General features: G+C 55.2%; 1 protein-coding gene across 1 annotated transcript; it reads right to left on the reverse strand.

Moving 5' to 3' along the window:
- Positions 1 to 220: 220 nt before the first annotated feature.
- Positions 221 to 19,674, reverse strand: GPR157 (G protein-coupled receptor 157). Its single transcript, XM_059136884.1, has 4 exons — positions 19,212 to 19,674; positions 7,073 to 7,286; positions 3,683 to 3,877; positions 221 to 3,313 (listed from the first exon to the last, which is right to left on the reverse strand). Exons 1-4 carry the CDS (start codon positions 19,592 to 19,594, stop codon positions 3,098 to 3,100), a joined length of 1,008 nt encoding a protein of 335 aa, XP_058992867.1. The 5' UTR covers positions 19,595 to 19,674; the 3' UTR covers positions 221 to 3,097.
- Between the last annotated feature and the right edge of the window lie 425 nt (positions 19,675 to 20,099).

Below are 20,099 nucleotides of genomic sequence, written 5' to 3' on the forward strand. Positions count from 1 at the left end.
TTGAGAGAGAGAGAGAGCGCACAAGTGGGGGGCGGGGCAGAGGGAGAAGGAGAAGCAGGCACCCTCCAAGAGCAGAGACCCTGAGATCAAGTCCTGAGCCAAAGGCAGAGGCTTAACCCACTGAGCCACCCAGGCGCCTCTGGACAAAACGGCCTCCACCCCACCCCGCCTGGCCCCGCCCCTGCAACCCCATCGGAGCCAAAACAGTTTATCAAACACAGAAGAGAAAAATAAGTATTTTATTTAATTTAAAATAGCAAGACTTTGGCTTCGACCCAGGGTTTCAATACAGTTTTGCACCGGCCAAAAAGACCTCGGGCTGTTATTATGCCGGGGCAGGACGTTTGTAAAAAGTTTCTTGTACAATGTTTCTTCTTGTCGTGTACATAAGAGGAGCTCTGTGCTGCACCCTTAACCCCAGGCCAATTAATACTCTTTATTCAAAGACAAAACAAACAAACAAACATAAAGAGCTCAGAAGCACAGAGAGGCAGAACGTGCCTGACTCAAAGACCGAGGTTCAGAAAATGCCTGAGAGGGCGGCGGGCTGAGGACACCGGATGGGGCGGCAGCACCTGCCCGTGCCTGCGCCGGGAGGCCGCAGGGGAGGGTCGCCAGCAGGGCTGGTGGAAGAGAAAGAAACCCCCGGGGCCGGGACCGAGCCAAGCTCTGATGGGAAGCAGGAGCCCCTCCTGGGCTCCTAAGACACGACTTCATCCCACCACATTCCAGTTTTGAACCCCACAGAGGTTCAGCTCCGCCTCTGCCCCGCCCCCGCCGACCGCACCCCTTTCCGGCCCACGTGTCTCCACCAACCACAGTAACACATCTGGGCTCCGCAGACAACGACAACGCGCCGGGCAGCCGGGGAAGCCGAGATGGGAATAAGCCCGGGGGTCACTTTTGGGTGGTTCTGACCAGGGGGTCACTTTTGGGTGGTTCTGACCAAAGCAGCCAGCACACAGCAGGGGCGTCAAATGAGAGGAATGAGAACCGGAGGGGTCCCCAGAGGCCCAGGGATTCTCCGGAGCCCCTACTCCTGCCCCCAGGCCTCCCTGGCCGCGGCCTGCCGGCGGACTTCCAGGCCTGGCCAGTCCTGTGGGAGCCGCGCCGGGCCGGGCAGCCAGCACTGCCGGCTGAGCCAGACTCTGGGGCTCTCTTCCGAGCAGGCTTTGTTCTCACCGCAGGCTTCGTGGCCCGCAGGCTAACTCAGCTCTGAACCATTTTCTTTCCTGCAGCAAGCAATTTCCGGAATGTCGGCTCTGTCCCAGAAGCTAACGTGACGGTCTTAACCAGCTATGGGCCCATGATCATAACTGGTTAAGACCCACCGTCTCTAGGGAGTCCCTGGATTCCTCTTACCTTGGCCATTTCTGTAAGGAGATTGGCTTACCTAAAAGCTTAAAAAAAAAGGGGGGGGTACCTGGGTGGCTCAGTGGGTAAAAGCCTTTGCCTTCCGCTCAGGTCATGAGCGGTCCTGGGATCGAGCCCCACATCATGAGCAGTCCTGGGATCGAGCCCCACATGGGGCTCTCTGCTCAGCAGGGAGCCTGCTCCCCACCCCCAACTCTCTACCTGCTTCTCTGCCTACTTGTGATCTCTGTCTGTCAAACAAATAAATAAAATCTTTAAAAAAAAAAAAAAAAAGGAGCTCAGCCTACCAGCAAGTAGCTTTCTGTAGGGTCACCCAGGGCTTACCGTGAGTCGTAAGGGGGATGATCACCACTTGCTGATTTTCATAAAGAAAACTTAAAAAAAAGGAAACCAAAAATGAGCATTTTGGATATAGCTCTGTTGACAACTCTTTCTTTCAGACTCTCTTCCTGTGACAGATTTTGGTTTGGAGAATAAAATGGGGATCCACAGTATGGTGGCGCTGGTTTTAATCCAGAAACGTCTTACTGGTTCAGAAGATCACTTCGGTTTGGCAGAGTTCTGACCGAACCCAGGGGAGGGACATGGATAGGCTGAAGTTGTACTCTTCCTCCCCAAGCTGCCTGCCGCGACACTAACACCTGCCACCTTAGCCAGTGGCTTCCGTGACTTAATAGAGAAACGTTTTTCTGAAGGAACAGGAAAAAGTTGGTGGAAGAGCCATGACTATAGAGATACGGGTTTATTTTTGATCCTTTTCTTTTAAATGTAAATAATCACCCCATGATGCGTGTGTCACTTCACCCAACCCACTCCCCAAAGTTTCACCTTCTAGAGGAATCTGTTATTTGGGTCATTCACCAACTCTCTGGTCACCCTGCCTAGGAAAAACTAAGCCAGGAAGTGAATCAGCCAAATCCCTCCCCAGCTCGCCCGTCCAGTCTTTAGGAGGCATCCAACATCCACTGGGATTCCCTGCAATGCCTCTTCCTGTCCCTGTTCCAGCTCTCGCGAAGGAGAAGGGAACTGGGTATTAAAGAGACTGGTGGAGGCAGGCAGGAGTCTGGGTTCTAGCCTAGACTGGCAAGTCAAGTGCAATTTGCATCGAGGGTTGGATCTGGACGTCCCAAGGAGACCAGATGCCCAGAAACCTCATGGGAACCTTCCACCTAGTTAAAGGGAACTGGCTCTTTTGCTGGCCAGCAAAGCTATCCAAGAAAAGCTGGGAAATCTCAATGCTCTGACAAACCAAAAATCAGCTTCGAGACATCTAACTGGGGGACGCACCTGGGGTAACCCCTGGCATTTTATTTAGGACGGGTGCATGTTATACATATATATCTCTTTGTGCTTTTCCCCTAGGTGTGGGTCCCTCGAATTGTAAACAGTGGTGTGTGGTCAGCTGTGGGAACAGCTAGTGCAAAGGCCCTGTAGTAGGCAACCTGACAGTGATCACGTACCGATCTCACTGCCGACCCTCATGCAGGCAAGTGCCCCTGCGTGCAGCAGGACACAGGTGGGAGTGGGGCTGTGCCACCTGAGGGTCTAGGAGGTAGAAGCAGCTGAGTCTGTGGTCACTCCCCCACAAGGGGGGTCAAGAGCTTCAAAAGCAGAAGGTTTCAAGCACCAGTGGGTGCCTGCCCCACTCTCTGCGGCTGGGACTCACAGAAGCACGTGTCCCCAGGTAGGCAGCACCTGTGCACAGAACCAGGAAGGGGCAAGCTCAGGTGCTTGGAAGTTCATCTGGGGTGTGTCCGGATCCCTGGGATTCTCCTGTCTTGGAGGATGCAGGAGCCTTGGGAGGGCCAGCCGGGCTCTCGGCAGAAGGCTGGGAGAAGCAGCCACAGCAGCAGAGGGAGAAGAGCCGAGTTCGGACAGCCTGGGTGCAGAGGACGAACATGATGCAGTTGGCGCCGCCCTGAAACGTGTTCCCGATACCCTGTTGGGGAGAAGAGGAGAGGCACAAGTGCCAGGGCTGGAGGGGGGCGGACGTGCCCACAGAAGGAGACTGGGAAGTGCTGCGGACCCCAGAACCTGTCCTCCCCCCGCTGAGGCTGGTCTGCAACCCCCATGTGCAGGCCTTCTGGGGTTGGAAGGCCAGGATCACTCCCAGGCCCCTGGAGACCCTTTCATGCTCCTGGGCCGTAGGACAGCCTCACCGCCCTTCCCCCTTCTCTCACTAAGGCTCCCCGGCTCAGGCAGGGAACCAGGATCCCTGCCAGCCAGTGCATCGGGAAGCACACACCCTTCCCGGGCTGGGGGTGGGGGCAGGGAAGAGGCAAGGGCCGGGGAGGGCAGGCCCACATACGTGCAGAACGACCAGCACTGGTGACCGCACGGCCGGGGAGCCACAGAGGGTCAGGACGAACCGCACGGTGCTCCAGACCCGGAGGCAGATGAAGATGAGAGGGATGAAGATCAGCTTCTTGTCGGCCACGGAGGCGTGGCGCTGCAGCCGGTGTGCCTCGGAGAGGATGGGCCGGTACTCCGACAGTGCCTCGTGCTGTGTAGGCGATGCGGAGAACAGGGGTGAGCGCGGCGGGCTGCCCTGCCGCCCTCACCCCACTGCATGCTGCGCAGCCCCATGCGGGGGGTCTGAGCCACGGATGACATTTCTGGTGTCAGGGCACCGCGCAGGATCCTCACCCCCAGGCCTAGCATGCACTGCCCCACCTCGGCCAACAAACCCGCATCCTTCCAGGTACCCAGGGCCGCAAACTCTCTCCTGTTGTTGCCACCCACGTCCCTCCTCTGGCCAAGATCTGCAGGCTCCACCTTCAAAAGAGAGCCAGAACCCCGATGCCCTGTCCACTGCCACTGCCACCAGCCCGGTCCAAGTGCCACCACCACTCCTCTGGGCAGCGGCAAGTCTGTCTTAGCTGTCTTCCTCCATCGCCCTCACATCCAAACTCCTTCTCGCTGCAGTCTTATTCTTAGCCCGGAAGCAGTGCGGTTCCTTGGAAACCTAAGTCAGATTCAGTTCTACCTGAAGGTTTCAGACTCTAATCTAGTTCTGACCTCATGCTTGCTGCTTTCGCTTCATTTACTCCAGCCACACAGGCCTCCTCATTATTCCCCAAACATATTCCCCCCCGGCACACCCTACCACAGGGCCTTTGCACTAGCTGTTCCCATCTGGAGTGCTGTTTCCCATCTGCCTGGAGGCTCACTCTCTCACCCTCTTCGTTCCTTTGCTCAATGTCGCCCCCTGGAGGAGGCCTCCTGACAATCCCATTTCAAGTGCATAGGTTATTTCCCAGGTAGCCCTGTCCCCAGATTCTGCTCTTTATTTTTGCCTGGTTTTTTTGGTAGCTCTTACCATCCTTCTTCCTAGATGGCATTCATCCTTATTTATCAGGCCTGTTACTTATTATCGTCCTGCCCTCCCCTTCTAGAATGCAAGCTCCCCCAGGGCAAAGGCTATGAAGGAGGGGCTCCATCCAAAACTGGGGCAGAAGAAAAGGTGAGCAGGCACAGGCTCTGGGCTTCCCTACCTGGGAACACCCTTCAGTGAGAGGAAGGCAGGAAGCTCCATTTCCAGATCTCAACTGAATTAGTAAAAACAGATGCAGGGACCCCTGGGTGACTCAGTTATTAAGCATCTGCCTTTGGCTCAGGTCACGGTGCCTGGGTCCTAGGACTGAGGTCCGTATCAGGCTCGTTTCTCAGCGGCGAATCTGCTTCTCCCTCTCCTCCCTGCTCTCGCTGTCTCTCTCTCTTCCTCTCAAATAAATAAACAAAATCTTAAAAAAAAAAAAAAAAAAAAAAGGTGCAACTGCTCATAACAGAGATGTGTTTCTGAGCCTGGTCCTGTGTCCTGTGACAGCCTGGGTGAGGGGAGAAGTCACAACACTGACATTGTGAATACCCAGGTTGCCCTGCTCAGCACCTGCTTCCTGCCTTCCTCCCCTGGGGCTTAGAGCAGCCTGGCAGGGGTGCGGTGAGCGCACAGGGGAGCAGGGCAGCTGTCCTCTTCTTTGCAAAGTTTGTTCCAGTTCACTTATATTTCTTTGTTTTAAGATTTTATTTTTGGGGTGCCTGGGTGGCTCAGTTGGTGAAGCGTCTGCCTTTGACTCAGGTCATGATCCCAGGGTCCTGGGATCGAGCCCCGTATCGGGCTCCCTGCTCAGTGGGGAGTCTGCTTCTCCCTCTGCCTCTGCCTACTGCTTTCCCTACTTGTGCTCTCTGTCCCATAAATAAAAATCTTTTTAAAAAATTTTATTTTTGTTTATTTTAGAGAGGGGGTGCATGGGCAGAGGCGGGGTGGGGGGAGGAGCAGAGGGGAAGGGAAAGTCTACATCTGTCTGATGTAGACTCTGCGCTCAGCACCGAGCCTGGCTCAGGGCTTGATCCCCCTACTCCTCCCCGCCATCATGACCTGAGCTGAAACCAAGAGTCCAACACTTCACCAACAGAGCCACCCAGAGGGACTTATTTTTAGCTCTCCTTCCTAGCTAGAGGCAGAGAACAACCCCTACACCTCCCTGCCCACTAGTCTTCCCGTTTTCTGGAAAACACTTGCAGAGCTGTGAGAGAGGACTGGTTCTCCCCTTGGCTTCCCACGCACGGCCCCAGGTTCCCCGCGAAGACCAAGGAAGAACAGAGGCCCACAGAAGAGCAGCTGCAGAGGGGCAGCCTGGGCATCCAGAACCTTCCCAGGGCAAAAAAGGAGCCAAGAAGGGTGCCCCCGGCCCAGGCAGGAGACCAGCAAGAAGACAGATTTCAGGCCTGTTGGTAAGCCCCGCGGTATCGGAAGAGGGTGGGGGTAGGTGGGGAGGCAGTGGACTTTCTGAGTGCAAAGAGAACCTGAAGTCTAGACCCAGAATCCACAGGCAGGAGCACAGTCAGCCGTGGGGAGCACCCCACAAACTCGGAAACGGCCGCCATGTCACAGGATGCCGCGGAAGACCCAAGACAGGGGACACATGCCCCTGCAGTTTCAGCCCCCGAGAAACGGGCAAAGACAAAGCCCCGAACAGATACGGACGCGCTGGCCGCAGCATCCTGGGGCCCGGATACGGACGCGCCCCCTCGGCGCTCCCGCCCTGTCCCCGCGCAGGACACACACACACACACACACACACACACACACCCCGCCCCGCGACCTGTCAGCCACGCAGTTAAGGACAAGGAATCATCTGGCCACGTCGTCAGAGGAAAAAAATTCTTGCCTGGACTTTCCAGCCAGCCCAGCTCTTGCTCTCTGAGCTCCAGAGACCCTGAAGAGTCTACGTGTATGACCCACGTTCAGTGGCCACAGGGGACGCGGTGTGGCGTCCGTGTCGCAGTACAAAAGCCCAAGCTCCCGTCTCTCAAGGGCATCCCAGTTCAACTGCTGGGATGCTCTCCCCTGGAGGTGGCGCAAGCCTGGAGGCCTGCCAGGAGGGGGCAGTAGAGGCCTGTGCCCAGATCACAGGCTGGACGCTCTTCTCCCAGAGGCCGCGCACAGGGCCTGGGCCTCAGGGGCTGGGTGAGTCTGGGGAGCCCCTTCGCCTCTGCTGGCCTCTGGTTCCTTGTCCACAACGGAGAGCGACAGGACCCACTCCCTCCAGGACCGCATAACTAGCAAACCCGATGGCCATGGGGCGTCCCCCTGGCCTGTCCTGAGTGGCGGAGCCCAGCATCGGGTGCTAGGGTGTCACGGCCACCCGGAGCTGTTGTCTGGGGGCCTGGGGAGGGGGCGGCCGCAGGCACCTACCGCCCTGTTTATGTGCTTCCTGATGAGGAAGTAGAGCACAGGCAGCGTGACGTAAGCCAGCATCTCCCAGAGCTTCCCGGTCAGCAGCATCCACAACAGGCGGTCCTCAGCCTCCAGGTCGATCCAGCACCAGCCGACGGACACGTCCGACGCGTCATAGCCGATTTTCTTTAGAGCGACAGCGGCTACGGTGATGACCAGTGGGACGCCCCAGCTGAGGGACAATGGGCACACGGGGCAGCCCCGGTCAGGCCCTGCTCCCAGCAGAGCCAGAAGGGGCAAAGCCACGGGCCGCCCCCCCCAAACCCCGGACCACACGGCATCCCTGGAGAAAGTGGGGGAGGGGTCCTCAACTGGTCCTCAACTGCCCTCGCCCCCAGCACCGCTCTGCCCCAGCCCCACAGGCCTACCCTACTGTCACAGAGCCGGGGGCAGAGGACACAGGGATGTCCTGGCCTCCTGCCTGGACCCACACCCGCCCCCAGCCCTTCGGAGGCTGAGTTGTAATTTAGAATTGCTGGGCTTCTTGGAGATGGGCGCGAGAAGGCTGCGGCTCGGGGAGGGCGGCTCCCTCCTGCCCCCAGGGTGGCCTGCGCCTGTGTCTCACCCAACAGCCCCCTTGGCCGCCTGGGTCTGGGGTCTACACCCTGGCAGCCTGGCTTTGCCGCAGCAGGGACTTCCGGGGTCCCGCGCACCTGCAGCAGGATCTAGAAGGGGGACAAGGGGCTTGGGTAGTAGACACATCTCTCCGGACCTGAGGGCTCCTTGCTCTCTGAGAAGGGGTATTCCTGGCAAAGATCAAAGGGGGGGCCTCTAAAGCATCAGGCCAGGCACAGGGACCCCCTCTTAGGGCAGCGCCAGGCTGACTTTTCAAGAGCTTCCCCTGATGGCAACACGGCCAGATAATGCCAAGCCCCAAGGAGCTTCCCAGTGTCCCCGCACAGGTCTGCTTGCGAAGCACTTGACACAGGCCAGGGGGAAACACAGGCTTCGTGGGCACCCTGGGGGTGCTCAGAGCTTGGGCTGCCAGGCAAGAAGCAGGATCCAAGTTGGCCCTGACGCCACTTGGCCTCGACACGTGTTTTTCTCCACAAAGTGGGGACGGGCACGGTGTCTAGAAGAGAGCAGGTCACTATGGGAATAAACTGAGGGGAACATGGCTGAAACCCGGGACTAGGTAAGTATGTCAGTGAGTCTGACTGCGGTCCTGAGTCATGTCCGACGTCCCAGGATTCCGGCCTGGAGGGCCTGTGCCGTCTCTGCTCCTGGGAGCCATGGCCCAGGTCAGTCGCTAGAGGACAGGCCATGTATAAGCAGGACCCTGTCATCGATGAGACACTCAACTCAGAAATCAGTTATATGCTGAGAGCTCTGGGTAAGCAACAGTGGTTTGTTTGTTTGTTTGTTTGTTTTTTAATTTTTAAAAATTTACTTAAGGAATCTCTACCCTCAACCTGGGGCTCAAACTCACAACCCTGAGATCAAGAGTTGCATGCCCTGACTTGACGGAGCCAGCCAGGAACAACTCTTTTTGAGAGAAGGTTCTAGAACAATGATGGGACCACAGCTGCATGTTAGTCTTGCCAAAATGAGTAGAAGTGCTGTGTTCAATCAGGTTCTCCAGATGCTGCGGGGCTGTGCGGGACAGAGAAAGCCAACTCCCCGGGCCTGGAAGGACTCTGCATTGGGCACTTTCAGAATGGAGTGCCTATTTGACCCGCTCCCCTTCCCATACTGGCCTCTGGGGGCCCAGATGAGGGCATGAGGCAGAGCTACCTCACCCTCCGCATCCACTCTCCCCCCTCAGCGGAGGTGGGAATGTTCTCCTTGACATCACAAAGGCACAGAAGGGACAACAAACCCACAGAAGTTAAAGGGTTACGAGAAAGGGACCAAGTTACCCCCAGGAGTTTGTCCATTTTAAATGCTTGATCTAATTGGTTACTTGTTTGTGAAGGTGATACAGATTAGTGTCAAACTGCTTTGTCATAATACAGGGTCACCACTTAACGATTCATGGGGTCCTGGGATCTGGAGACAATGTATGTCCCAGCTATGAGCGCCGTGAGGGCAGGTGCCCTGCGCTTTCTGGCATCTAGAACAGCGCCTGGCGCCTGGTGGGAGCCAAGCAAGGATCTTCCCCAATTCACTCCTTAACTATTTGCTGCAAGGATGTCATTGTCATTGAAAGAGAAGTAAAAGGCTTTTATTTATTTTTTTAAGGATTATTTATTCATTTGAGAGAGAGAGAGAGCATGAGCAGGGGGGAGGAGCAAAGGGAGAGGGAGAAGCGGGCTCCCCACTGAGCAGGGACCCACCCCCTGTCGATGTGGGGCTCGATCCCAGGACCCCAGCATCATGACCCAAGCCAAAGGCAGATGCTTAACAGACCGAGCCACCCAGGCGCCCAAGTAAAAGGCTTTTAAGGTACTAAAACTGCACTCATCACTGTATGGTTTACTGGGTTCCTCCAAGGAACCCTGCAACCGACTGACCAAAAAAAAGCCTGGTGTGGAGGGCAGCTCACCCTGCAGGGGGCTGCCCGGGAGCGGAGGGGCGCCCTCGGGGCTGGAAGGAAGCGCACAGGGCAGACATGCAGGAGAAGGGAGCGGACTCATAGGCAGTGATTTCTCCTTCCTCAGCATCTTGGTGGCCCTCGCAGGAGACCTGGGCCCCACCCGGAGACAAACCCCATTTCGTGACTCTGGGCTCTCATCGGGGTAAGAAATCTACAAAGTGATGCATTTCCTCTCTCTGACTTGGGTGCACCTGGAGCCAAGTTTATGTTGGGAAATAGCCAGAGAGAAGTCCCAACAGGCAGAGAGGGCTTTCATGGGTTAAGAATGTGGGCTGATTGGGGCGCCTGGGTGGCTCAGTGGGTTAAGCCTCTGCCTTGTGCTCAGGTCATGATCTCAGAGTCCTGGGATCGAGCCCCGTATTGGGCTCTCTGCTCCGTGGGGAGCCTGCATCCCCCCCTCTCTCTGCCGGCCTCTCTGCCTACTTGTGATCTCTCTCTCTGTGTGTTAAATAAATAAAATCTTAAAAAAAAAAAAAAAAAAAAGAATGTGGGCTGATCAATCAGAGTCACTATTTGAATCTAAGCACGTGTGGCCAGAAGCTGCTCGAGAGGTATTTCAGCGGAGGTGGTAAGAAGAAGTAATACCGGGGAGGGGTGGGAATGGAGGGGGAGGGAAGAGAGTCTACGGACCCAGCCAAGCAGGCTCTGCCGGACTTGTAATTTGTGGGGCTGGGCGCTGTGGTGCTGGTAACGCGTAGCAACAGGTTCCGCACACAGACGTATCTGTGCGCGTGTGCGTGTGCACAGATGTATGCTTGCACACGGACATTTATTACTTTAACAGATAGGAAAGACGAGAGGCACCCAGAGGCACCCAGAGGCACCCAGTCTGCAAGTAATCACACCACACGCTGTGATCCTAGTGGCGGATTCCGGATAGCCACCTGAGCCTCACGGGACGTGTTGGTTGGAATGAAATGAAAGTCGTTTCAGGACGTGAAGCTGGTTGTGTTTTCATTTTCCTTCCCATATAAGAATCATGTGGAAAAAGGAAGACCTAAGGGACGAGACAAATGGTGACCAGGGAGTGGTTTCCTTGTGGGAGCAAATACTCATTTCCCAGCCCTGGAAGAGTATTTTTTCTTTTCTCTCTTTCTTTCTTTTTTTTTTTTTTCCTGCTCCAGGATACCACCTCTTCTCACCCCCTTGAATACCTGGGTTCCCACCGGACCCCGTGTGGGTACCACCTCTGAAGTTCACACAAGCAGCCCTTTTAAGTATCATCTTCCCTACTGATATTTTCTCCATCACCTGAAGTCTAGAGAAGGGCTCCAGCACACTCCATCCCTCAGGTCCAATCTGGCTGGAGTGTGCTTTCTACTTTTTTAAATAAAGTATTGCAACACAGCCTCGTTTACACTCATTCCTTTGTGTATTGTTTTGGGCTGCTTTCAGGCTACATGGGCAGAAGTCGAACAGTGACAATAGCAGATAACACCTGCTCCGGTCCTCTACAGGGAAAGTTTGCTGACCTCTGCTCTACACAATCAGCAGAACAACCAACCAAGCCATCATCTGTCATGTCTGCCATTCTCCACAGGGCAAATATTCCCCCTAGGACTAATTTCAAGCCATCAGCACACGTGGCTGGAGACAGATGTACAGTATTTGTGACCGTATTTCCATACCACAGATATAATAGTTGTAAATAATTCACAGATAATAGTAAAGTAATTAAGATGTAGTTTTTAGTGGGGCACCTGGGTGGCTCAGTCAGTTAAGCATCTGCCTTCAGCTCACGTTATGATCTCGGGGTCCACACTCAGCGGGGAGTCTGCTTGTCCCTCTCCCTCTGCCCTACCCCCCCGCCTCATGCTCTTGCACTCTCTCTCTCTCAAATACATAAATAAAATCTTTTTAAAAACATAGTTTTTCCTATTTTTACTACTTTTTAATACAACTTACTATAAGTTTATATAATTTAGTTTTTATTAATGATTATATTTAGCAATCAGCTCCTAAAACGCCCTAAAATTTAATAACTGGGTCTCCCCAGCTGGCTCCAGGACGCCAATGGACTGAGGATAGAAAAAGGGTAATTTGCTGAAGATGCCCCAAGGTTCTCCATCTGAAGAGTGAGGAGAAAGTCAGTATATTTGGCAACCTCAGGTAAGCCAAGCGATGCTCCGGCCAGGGGGCCAGCCTGAGCTGTAGGCACCGTGAATCTAGAAAGCATTTCACAGAGACATGGGACACGATCCCTGCATTCCAGAGATGCATATTTCCATCTCCCATCACGTACCATGTAATAGTTTTTTCCCCTCCCCTCAGAGAAGCCAGCAACCAAAACATTAACAAAATCCAAAGCAATATCACTGAATAATAGCACATGAAAAAGATCAAGGACTTTAGCTGATTATGACCTAGAAAACATGTGGTTCGAAGGCTCACCCTGATGCCGGGATGTGGCAGACCAGACCTGCCAGGGAGCTGTCCTACCTCGTCTCGAGGCTCGCGACCCACCTTCTAGATCTCAGATTGTCAAGGTGGCCCCAGAGCCATGCACATTAGGAGATGCTGGGCCTTGAGCTCAAATGTTCAGAGGCTCCGGACGAAGCTGGGCTGGGGAGATGGGGTTAGACGGCTGGAGGAGAGGGTGCCCCACTCAGGACTGAAACCAGAGACTGAACTGGCAGCTTCGCTGAAGGAAGCCACGGGACCCCGTGCAGGGGATGCTGTGAACGGTGTTTGGTCCCCTTCTCTCCAAACCTGTGACTCAGACTGAGGAGAAGCAGCGCTGGGGTCACCGGGTTGGAGGGAGCCTGGGAGACCACACTCGGAGCACAGTCCCCCACTTGGAGGGACACTGAGGCCTTCTCCGAATGTCCACGCCCCTCCCTTGGGTTCACCCGGAAACCGAAGTCAGACCCCAAGTCGGCTTCATCCGCCCTCAAAGGCTGTTAAGAGCTGAGTTGGGTACCCCCTCCAACAAATTCCTGTGCTCAAGTCCTAACCCCTGGTACCTCAGGATCTGACTGTAGGTGGAGATGGGGGTCTTTAGAGTGACCAATAGAATGTTCTGGAGGGTGAGCACTAACCCAGCCCGACCGCCATCCTTATATGAAGAGATCAGGAGCCCCCCTCTCACACACACAATGGGAAGACCATGGAAAGACATGGGGTGTGGACAGCCACCTACAAGCCACGGAGACAGTCCTCAGAGGAAAGCCCTGTCAACCTCGATCTCTGACCTCCAGCCTCCAGGACTGTGAGAAAATGGGCTTTTCTTGTTTAAGCCACTCGGCTGTGGTACATTGCTAGGGCAGCCCCAACAGACAAAGAGAGGCTTTCTACGAACTGCAAGGGAGACCCAGGTGCCCATTGCCCAGGGACCCCACCACAGCCGGGCTGACAGAGCGGGTGGGGTCCCTCAGCAAGCTTAGGGGAAAAAGGTAAACTGACAAAAAGCCAGTCAGGTCTCTCACGAGCAGAGCTCTGCTTTGGAACGTGACATCCTTTTGTTTTTATTTTTATTTATTTATTTATTTTAAAAGGAGGCTTCATGCCCATCGTGGGGCTTGAACTCATGACCCTGAGACGGAGGGTCGCACGCATTTCTGACTGAGCCAGCCAGGCGCCCCAGCATCTTTTTGGTTTTCAGTCTCCTCCAGAGGAGCAGGACCAGAAGCACCACACGGTGAGCCAGGTGGCCGGGAAGCCATCCCTGGTACCCGAATTCCCAGGCATCTACCCGGTGTCCCCGAGGAGGGGGCCTGTCTCTGGACGGTGATGCTCTGGGTTTCCCTCGGAGTCCCCGGCTCTGCTCCGATGGGGATGTTCCCGCCCGCGGTCTCTGGAACCTCTGCCCCAGGGTCACGGCGGCGAGGTTGAGGCTACCAGGTCTGCTCACTCCTTCCCATACTGTCAGGTTCTCGCACTTCCCCCTCACCCCAAACCTCACTCCACCTACAGATCTTTCCACCAGGGGGTGGGCACCTGCTGGGAAAGAAACAGAAGGGTCTTCTCCCCCAAACAGCAGGGCCTGGCCCCTGGGCTGGGTGGTCTATGGAAAGCCTTAAAGGTCAACTCAAAAAAAAAAAAAAAAAAAGAAAAAGAAAAGAAAATGCTTTGAGAACAGAGAACAAAACCATCGGGCAACAATGTGCCAATTTAGAGAGCTCCTGGGGGCAAGACAGAGCTGGGCCCAGAGCGTAGTGCGTCTGCCGGGAGCGGCCCGGAGGTTTCTTCCCCGAACAAAGGGCACTTGTTGTTGAGTGTGGCGCAGAGGTGTAGGTCGGGGGAGAAGTTCAGGGAACCGGCCAGCCACTGGCCAGGCCACCACGAGGTCAGTCTGTGGCACCAGCCACAGAAGGGAGTGGGGTGTGCCAAGGAACTGGTAAGCACACACCCCCGAAGGCCCAGCGCGGGTGGGCATCGGGAAGCCACCCGCCGTGCTCAGAGACACGGCGCAGGTCCCGGCCAAGCCGGTCGGAGGGTCAAGGGCAGCCCCTGCTCTCTCTCTCACAGCCTCTTCCCGTGCACACAAAACACCAGGTAGAGACCTCACAAGGCAGCAGTGGCCTCTGAACATTTCTCAGGGGGCAAAAGCAAAGCCAGTTCAACTCTCGTCATTCTGGGGAGCCCTGAGCGACATGGGGTGCTGTTCCGGCAGCTGCCACGTGCCTCCCCCATTTGGACACACCTGCTTGGGGCCTCGTCACTGGGCCCCACAGTGAGCTAGTTCCCTGTCAAAGAGCTTAGAGCACCTTCCCCTTCCTGGCCCCGTGTTTCCCCTTTTGTCTACATTAGAACTTCCCACTCCCTGCAGCAGCGGTCTTGATGGCGAACTTGGGAACCACAGACTCTTCCCCTAGAATCCCCAAGCAAACCTCCAGAGCGTGGGTGGGCCCATGGGTCAGGCCCACACCCATTCCCACCTGGTGCCTGGAGAAAGCCTATGACTGCCTCATCTGGCTGGCTTGGAACCCTTTCTTCTGATTTGAGGCAATGAGGCTCGCCCCCAGCCCAGCCTTTCTCCCCTGCTCACAGGACACCCCATAACGCCTGGTCCGGGGATGGGGGCCCTGAGCTCCTGGACATCTTCTCAAGTGAGTAGCATGAACGCTCCCAGATGCACATGCACATGACTGTGAAATACGGGGGTCAGGGGGGTCTGTACCAGGCTGCCTCCACGGCTCATGGTCAGTGGACAGGGAGGGGCGTCTTAACCCAGGACTTTCCCTTGGATGCTAGGTATTCTCACGCAACCTTATAAAGGCAGCAAAAAAAACAGGAAATTCACTTTCAGAATACTGTCAGATTGGACATGTGCTAACCTTGTGGGTAAAATCTGAGGAGTAGGAAGGTCTTTATATCCACGAGGTATTTTTCATTACCAAAAGGGAGGACAGTAACTACCCTGTAAAACCAGCAGGAAACACCTTCACCAGGCGATCAGAATTCCTGCCCCCAGAGGCAGAACAAATCCAGGTCCCCAGGGAGGAAGCCATGCAAAGATTCCAGTCCCCGGAGGAAGCCATGCAAAGATTCCAGTCCCCGTGCAGAACCTGAAACCACCTGTGGGGAAGCACGGGGGAGCCCAGCAGAGGGACCTTCTGCAAAACCACAGGCCTGCGCCTTTCAAAAACGTCAGTGTCCTGAAACACCAAGGAAAAAGAATTGTTGCGGACTGCCGGACAAGAGAGAGACCGGACAACTAAGTCAGACACAAGCCAAGGGTGTCCCTTTGCCACTGGGGACACTGGCAGGAGACAGACAACATCCCTGTAAAGTCCTCTCTCCGATAACAGCATTGTTCTGGGTGACACCATTGTCCTGCTTCTGGAAGGTGTACGTGTTCACCTAAGAAACGGTCCCTTTCCTTTGGAAAAACATCAAAGGATTTAGGGGTTCTGGAGTCATCACTCTATACTCTTAAATGGCTCCAGAAAAATAAACACGGAAGACAGAAGCCAATGTGATACCATGTTTGTAACGGCAGAAATCTGGAAAGTTACAAATAAATTGTGTAATGATATCCCAACCTTAAGAATTATCCTCAGGTCAAGAGACAAGACAAGATCATAAATGGAGAACCGACCCTTGGAGTTCATAACCATTTACGGCTTCGTGAGCTCAGGCAAATCTCATGAGCTGTGACTAGAGAGTGACCATCCTGCCCAGCACAAGACTACTGGTGGCCAATGAGCTCAAGAATGGACCGGCACTTTGAAAGAACTCTGGAGCCAGACGCAACTCATGATAAAATACCATTTCCTTGAGCCTAAAGTCTAAGTTGCCTTCCTTCCCCAGTGGGCAAAAAAAAAAGTCTTTCTGTAAAGGGAACCTGCTCAGGTATTACGATGGGGCCTGCGGGGGTCGTACATCGTGCAAGTCCTTTCTGGGAAGGGGTGTGGTGTAGGATCCTATCTGGTCTCCTGCTTCCCGTGGTCCAGTTTTAGAGATGGCTTTTTTTTTTTTTTTCCATTTAACATTCTATCATGTTCACAGCCAGTATTGATGGCTACGTAACGTTTCCTGTGGGGTACGGTTAGTAACCCTCTGTTCCCCTATATTTTGGACGTTCAGGTTGCTTCCAAATTTCCACAAAAACTCCTTTGTATCTACGGCTTTGAATGTATTTTGGATTATCTCCTTAGACGAGGTCCCTAAAAATAGGATTAGTGGATCAAAGGGTACAAACCAGATACTTTCTATGTGGATTATCCCAGTTTCCACTGCCAATAACAATGTCGGAAAATAACAGTTTTACCAGCATTTATCGAATTAGTATTCCGCTTTCCTACTTTTTTCCCAATTTAATAAGAAAATGTACCTCATTGTTCTAATTTGTATTGTTTTGACTACTAATGGGAGAAACTTTCCCCTATATATTTATGAACCATTCTGACACTTTGTCGCAATGTCTCCATTGGCCATTTACCAGGATATTTGTGTTTTTTGTTTTTTTAAACATTTTAGGGGCACCTGGCTGGCTCAGTCGGTAGAGCATGTGACTCATGATCTTGGGGTTTGGGCAGCAATTTGGGTGTAGAGATCATTTAAAAATAAAATCTTAAAAAAATAATAATTTCAGGGGTGCCTGGGTGGCTCGGTGGGTTGAGCCTCTGCCTTCGGCTCAGGTCATGATCCCGGGGTCCGAGGATGGAGCCCTACATCAGGCTCTCTGCTCAGTGGGGAGCCTGCTTCCCCCTTTCTCTCTGCCTGCCTCTCTGCCTACTTGTGATCTCTGCCTGTCAAATAAATAAATAAATTAAAAAAAAATAATTTCATAAAAACTCCAACAGACATTCTCAATCTCTGCGTTGTACGTTTTAAAATGCCTTCCCAGACTGAAGGTTTGACGAGAACTGATCTTCAGTAGGCTGAGCTGGTTAAAAGTGGATGACTGAGGAGTCTCTGTCTGAAGATGAGATTTCTCAGGCCAACAGGTCTTTAACCATTATAAACTCATACTCCAAAGAAAGCCACTGGAGAGCCCTCAGCAAGGTCATTAGCATTATGGCCTGGGAGGATCTAGGTCAATAAATGATCCTGTCAGACGGGTTTTCTATCAATTTTCTTAGACCAGCAAGGTGCTGAGAGCTAACTTCTGAAAGGGAACACCAGAGAACAAATTATCAAACTCCCTTTGAACCTTGGATATAGGTAATTTTTTTTTTTTTTTTTTTTTTAAAAGCAGGCTCCCTGTCCAGTGTGGATCCCAGTGCAGGGCTCAAACTTACGACCCTAAGATCAAGGCCTGAGCTGAGGTCAGAGTTGGAGGTTTAACCATCTGAGGCACCCAGGCAGCCTGGTAATTTTTTTTGAGAAGTTGATGGATCACATTCCAAGGACAAGATGAACAACTCCCAATTGGCTTCTTAGAAGGCCTCTTCCCGGCATCACAGAAAACACCCCTAGGACTGAAAGGAAGAAACTCCCAACTCAGGTTCATTAGAAAATACTTTTCTACAGGAGATGTATCAGACTCGCTCCATCATTTAAAAAATATACTGCTTTTAAATATTCTTTTTTTGGGACGCCTGAGTGGCTCAGTTGGTTGAGCGGCTGCCTTCGGCTCAGGTCATGATCCCAGCGTCCTGGGATCGAGTCCCACATCGGGCTCCTTACTCGGCAGGGAGCCTGCTTCTCCCTCTGCCTCTGCCTGCCATTCTGTCTGCCTGTGCTCGCTTGCTCTCCCTCTCTCTGACAAATAAATAAATAAAATCTTAATAAAATAAATAAATAAATAAATAAATATTCTTTTTTTAAGAGCGGGGGAGGGGGGGAAGAGAAGAGATTCTTGGCAAAGGAAGGTCCAGTCTGGGGCTCCTTCTCAAGTGTATGTGAACTCTGGTGTACGCCCAGCCAGACTGCCCAGGACTGGGTCTCTGAAATAGGCAGAGGCCAGCAGGGCGACGGGGGGCAGGGGAAGCTGCAAGGGGAGGAAAGGGGGCCCCGGGGGGTCTCTGCAGCATCTGAGGCCCTGTCTGGCTCCCTGAAAAACTTATGACATGAACAGCTGAGGAGCAGGTCACTTAAGCTTCCCACGGACCAGCTGGCATTCATCCAGCAGCTCTGAGCCCCAGAGGTCAAGTGACTCTTGCAGGCTTGTGATCTCACCGTTGTGACATCCAGGTGACCTGTCTCTGCCAAAGTGCTGACTGTCCTCAGTCCCATGGAAAGCACTCAAGTATTTAACAGCGAGGTCCTATAATTAGGGCAGTACCGGGTGCTCTTATCTGGGAGAGGGCCAAGGATCAACGAGCCCTGTAGGATTCCTGCCTTGCGTGGAGTGCAGGACACCATCGGTGTTCAGACTGGGGAAATTACACCAGGAAAAGGGCGACCTGCAACAGGCGAGGGTGTCCTGATGAGGTGCCTCTAATGCCAGGGCCCGGCAAAGCCCTCCATTGACTCTACTGTCATAGACTCCAGGCACCTGGGGGCCCTCTTTCAGACCAGCCCCTGCCACTGACCTCACCCTCAGAGGTTCTGAACCCTACAGAGTCCAGATCATCTGGGTCTAGAGATGAGCAAAGACAAAACACTGAAGACCATACTCTCTAAACCTTCCCGCTGAGGCACTGCATTTGGCCGCCGGTAGCCAGCCTGGGAGGGGCTGAACGCATCGCACCTACTGTGGCACAGGGTTGGACTGGGCACCGCGGCCCTCTCCAGCCTGGAGCAGCACCTATCTCCCCCCTCAGCCTGGGAAGGAGGAGCTTCTCCCCATGGGCGGCAGAGATGGCCAGAACGCAGGGAAGCAGGAGTCAAAAGGCATAAGGTGTCCTCGCCATCTCCCCAGGTGCCATCTCCCCAGGTGCTTCCAAGTTACGAGGGCTGAGCGCTGGCCCCCCACCTCTCCGGGAGGTTCGGGCTCCGTAGCCGGCCCAAAGGGGTGCCCTCTGCCCTGATGCTCAGGGCAGGTCCACTGCTCCGCTCGCGTCTTCCCGCCGGCCCCCGACCGCCTCGGAACACGAGCAGACACAACCCTCTGCGCCCCCGGCCAGGGCTCTGACCAAGACGCGGGTGCCAGAAAGGCGCAAGGGCCACAAGGCAGCAGGCAGGTCCCAGGTGGGGGTCGGGGACTCGAGGGAAGGCGCCGCTGCCACGCACCTGACGACGTGGAAGGCCCAGAGCAGGCGGCCGGCCCGAGGCTCGCGCGCCGCGCGGACGATGCTGAGGTACAGGTAGAGGGCGATGGCCACGGTCCAGAAGAAGGAGCTGGTGTTGGCAAAGGTGGAGAGCGCGCCCTGCAGCACGCAGTCCCACGAGGGGCCCGCGAAGTCCTGCAGCACCCCGTAGAAGTAGGAGGCGGCCGAGAGCAGGTCCGCCAGCGACAGGAAGAGCAGCAGGCGCCGGGCCCGGGTGCGCAGGTCGGGCCACAGGGCGTGCGTGGCCACCAGCAGGCCCGAGCCGAGCGCGGAGAGCACGCACGACAGCAGCACCACGGCGCGCTCCGACGGCAGCAGCACGGTGGGCGGCGCGGGCGACGGCATGGCCGGGCGGGCAGGGGGCCGGGGCCGCGGCGCCGCGGGGACAGAGGCCGGGACGCGCGTGCGGCTCCCGCCGCCGCCGCCGTCTGGGCACAGACGCGCCCACGGCTCGCGTCCCGGCCACTCCCGATCCCTCCGGGCCCGCGGCCCTGCGGCCCGCCCCCTCCACGCCCCGCCCCTCGCCCCGCCCCAGTCCCCGCGCCCCACCCCTCGCCTCCTCCACGCTCCGCCCCACACCCCTAAGCCCTTCGCGGCCCGCCCTCGGCCGCGGCCCGCGGTCTCCGGACCCCGGCCCCGGTGCCCCCCGCCCCCGCCTCCCGCTCCCGGCCCAACCCGGATCCCGGGGTCCTCTGCGCCCCGACCCCGCCCCCGGCGCCCTCCGCGCTCCGCCCAGCCCCTGGCGCCCTCTGAGCTCCGCCCCCGACCCCGCGCCCTCCACCGCCCTCCCGGTAGCCTTAGCGCGTGGTCCGCGGCGGGGCGCCTGGATCCCCGAACGTCCATCCCGAGC

This window comes from Mustela lutreola, chromosome 10 (assembly GCF_030435805.1).
Source record: "Mustela lutreola isolate mMusLut2 chromosome 10, mMusLut2.pri, whole genome shotgun sequence".
In the NCBI taxonomy this organism is placed as follows: Eukaryota; Metazoa; Chordata; class Mammalia; order Carnivora; family Mustelidae; genus Mustela; species Mustela lutreola.

What these genes read in the sequence shown, in the direction of transcription:
- GPR157 (XM_059136884.1), bottom strand. Translation starts at nt 19,594, where the DNA reads ATGCCGTCGCCCGCGCCGCCCACCGTGCTGCTGCCGTCGGAGCGCGCC. An exon ending in GGAAGCACATAAACAGGGCG is followed by an intron (nt 3,878 to 7,072) that starts GTAGGTGCCTGC and finishes TCGCCTACACAG; the next exon opens with CACGAGGCACTGTCGGAGTA. An exon ending in CAGTGCTGGTCGTTCTGCAC is followed by an intron (nt 3,314 to 3,682) that starts GTATGTGGGCCT and finishes TCTCCCCAACAG; the next exon opens with GGTATCGGGAACACGTTTCA.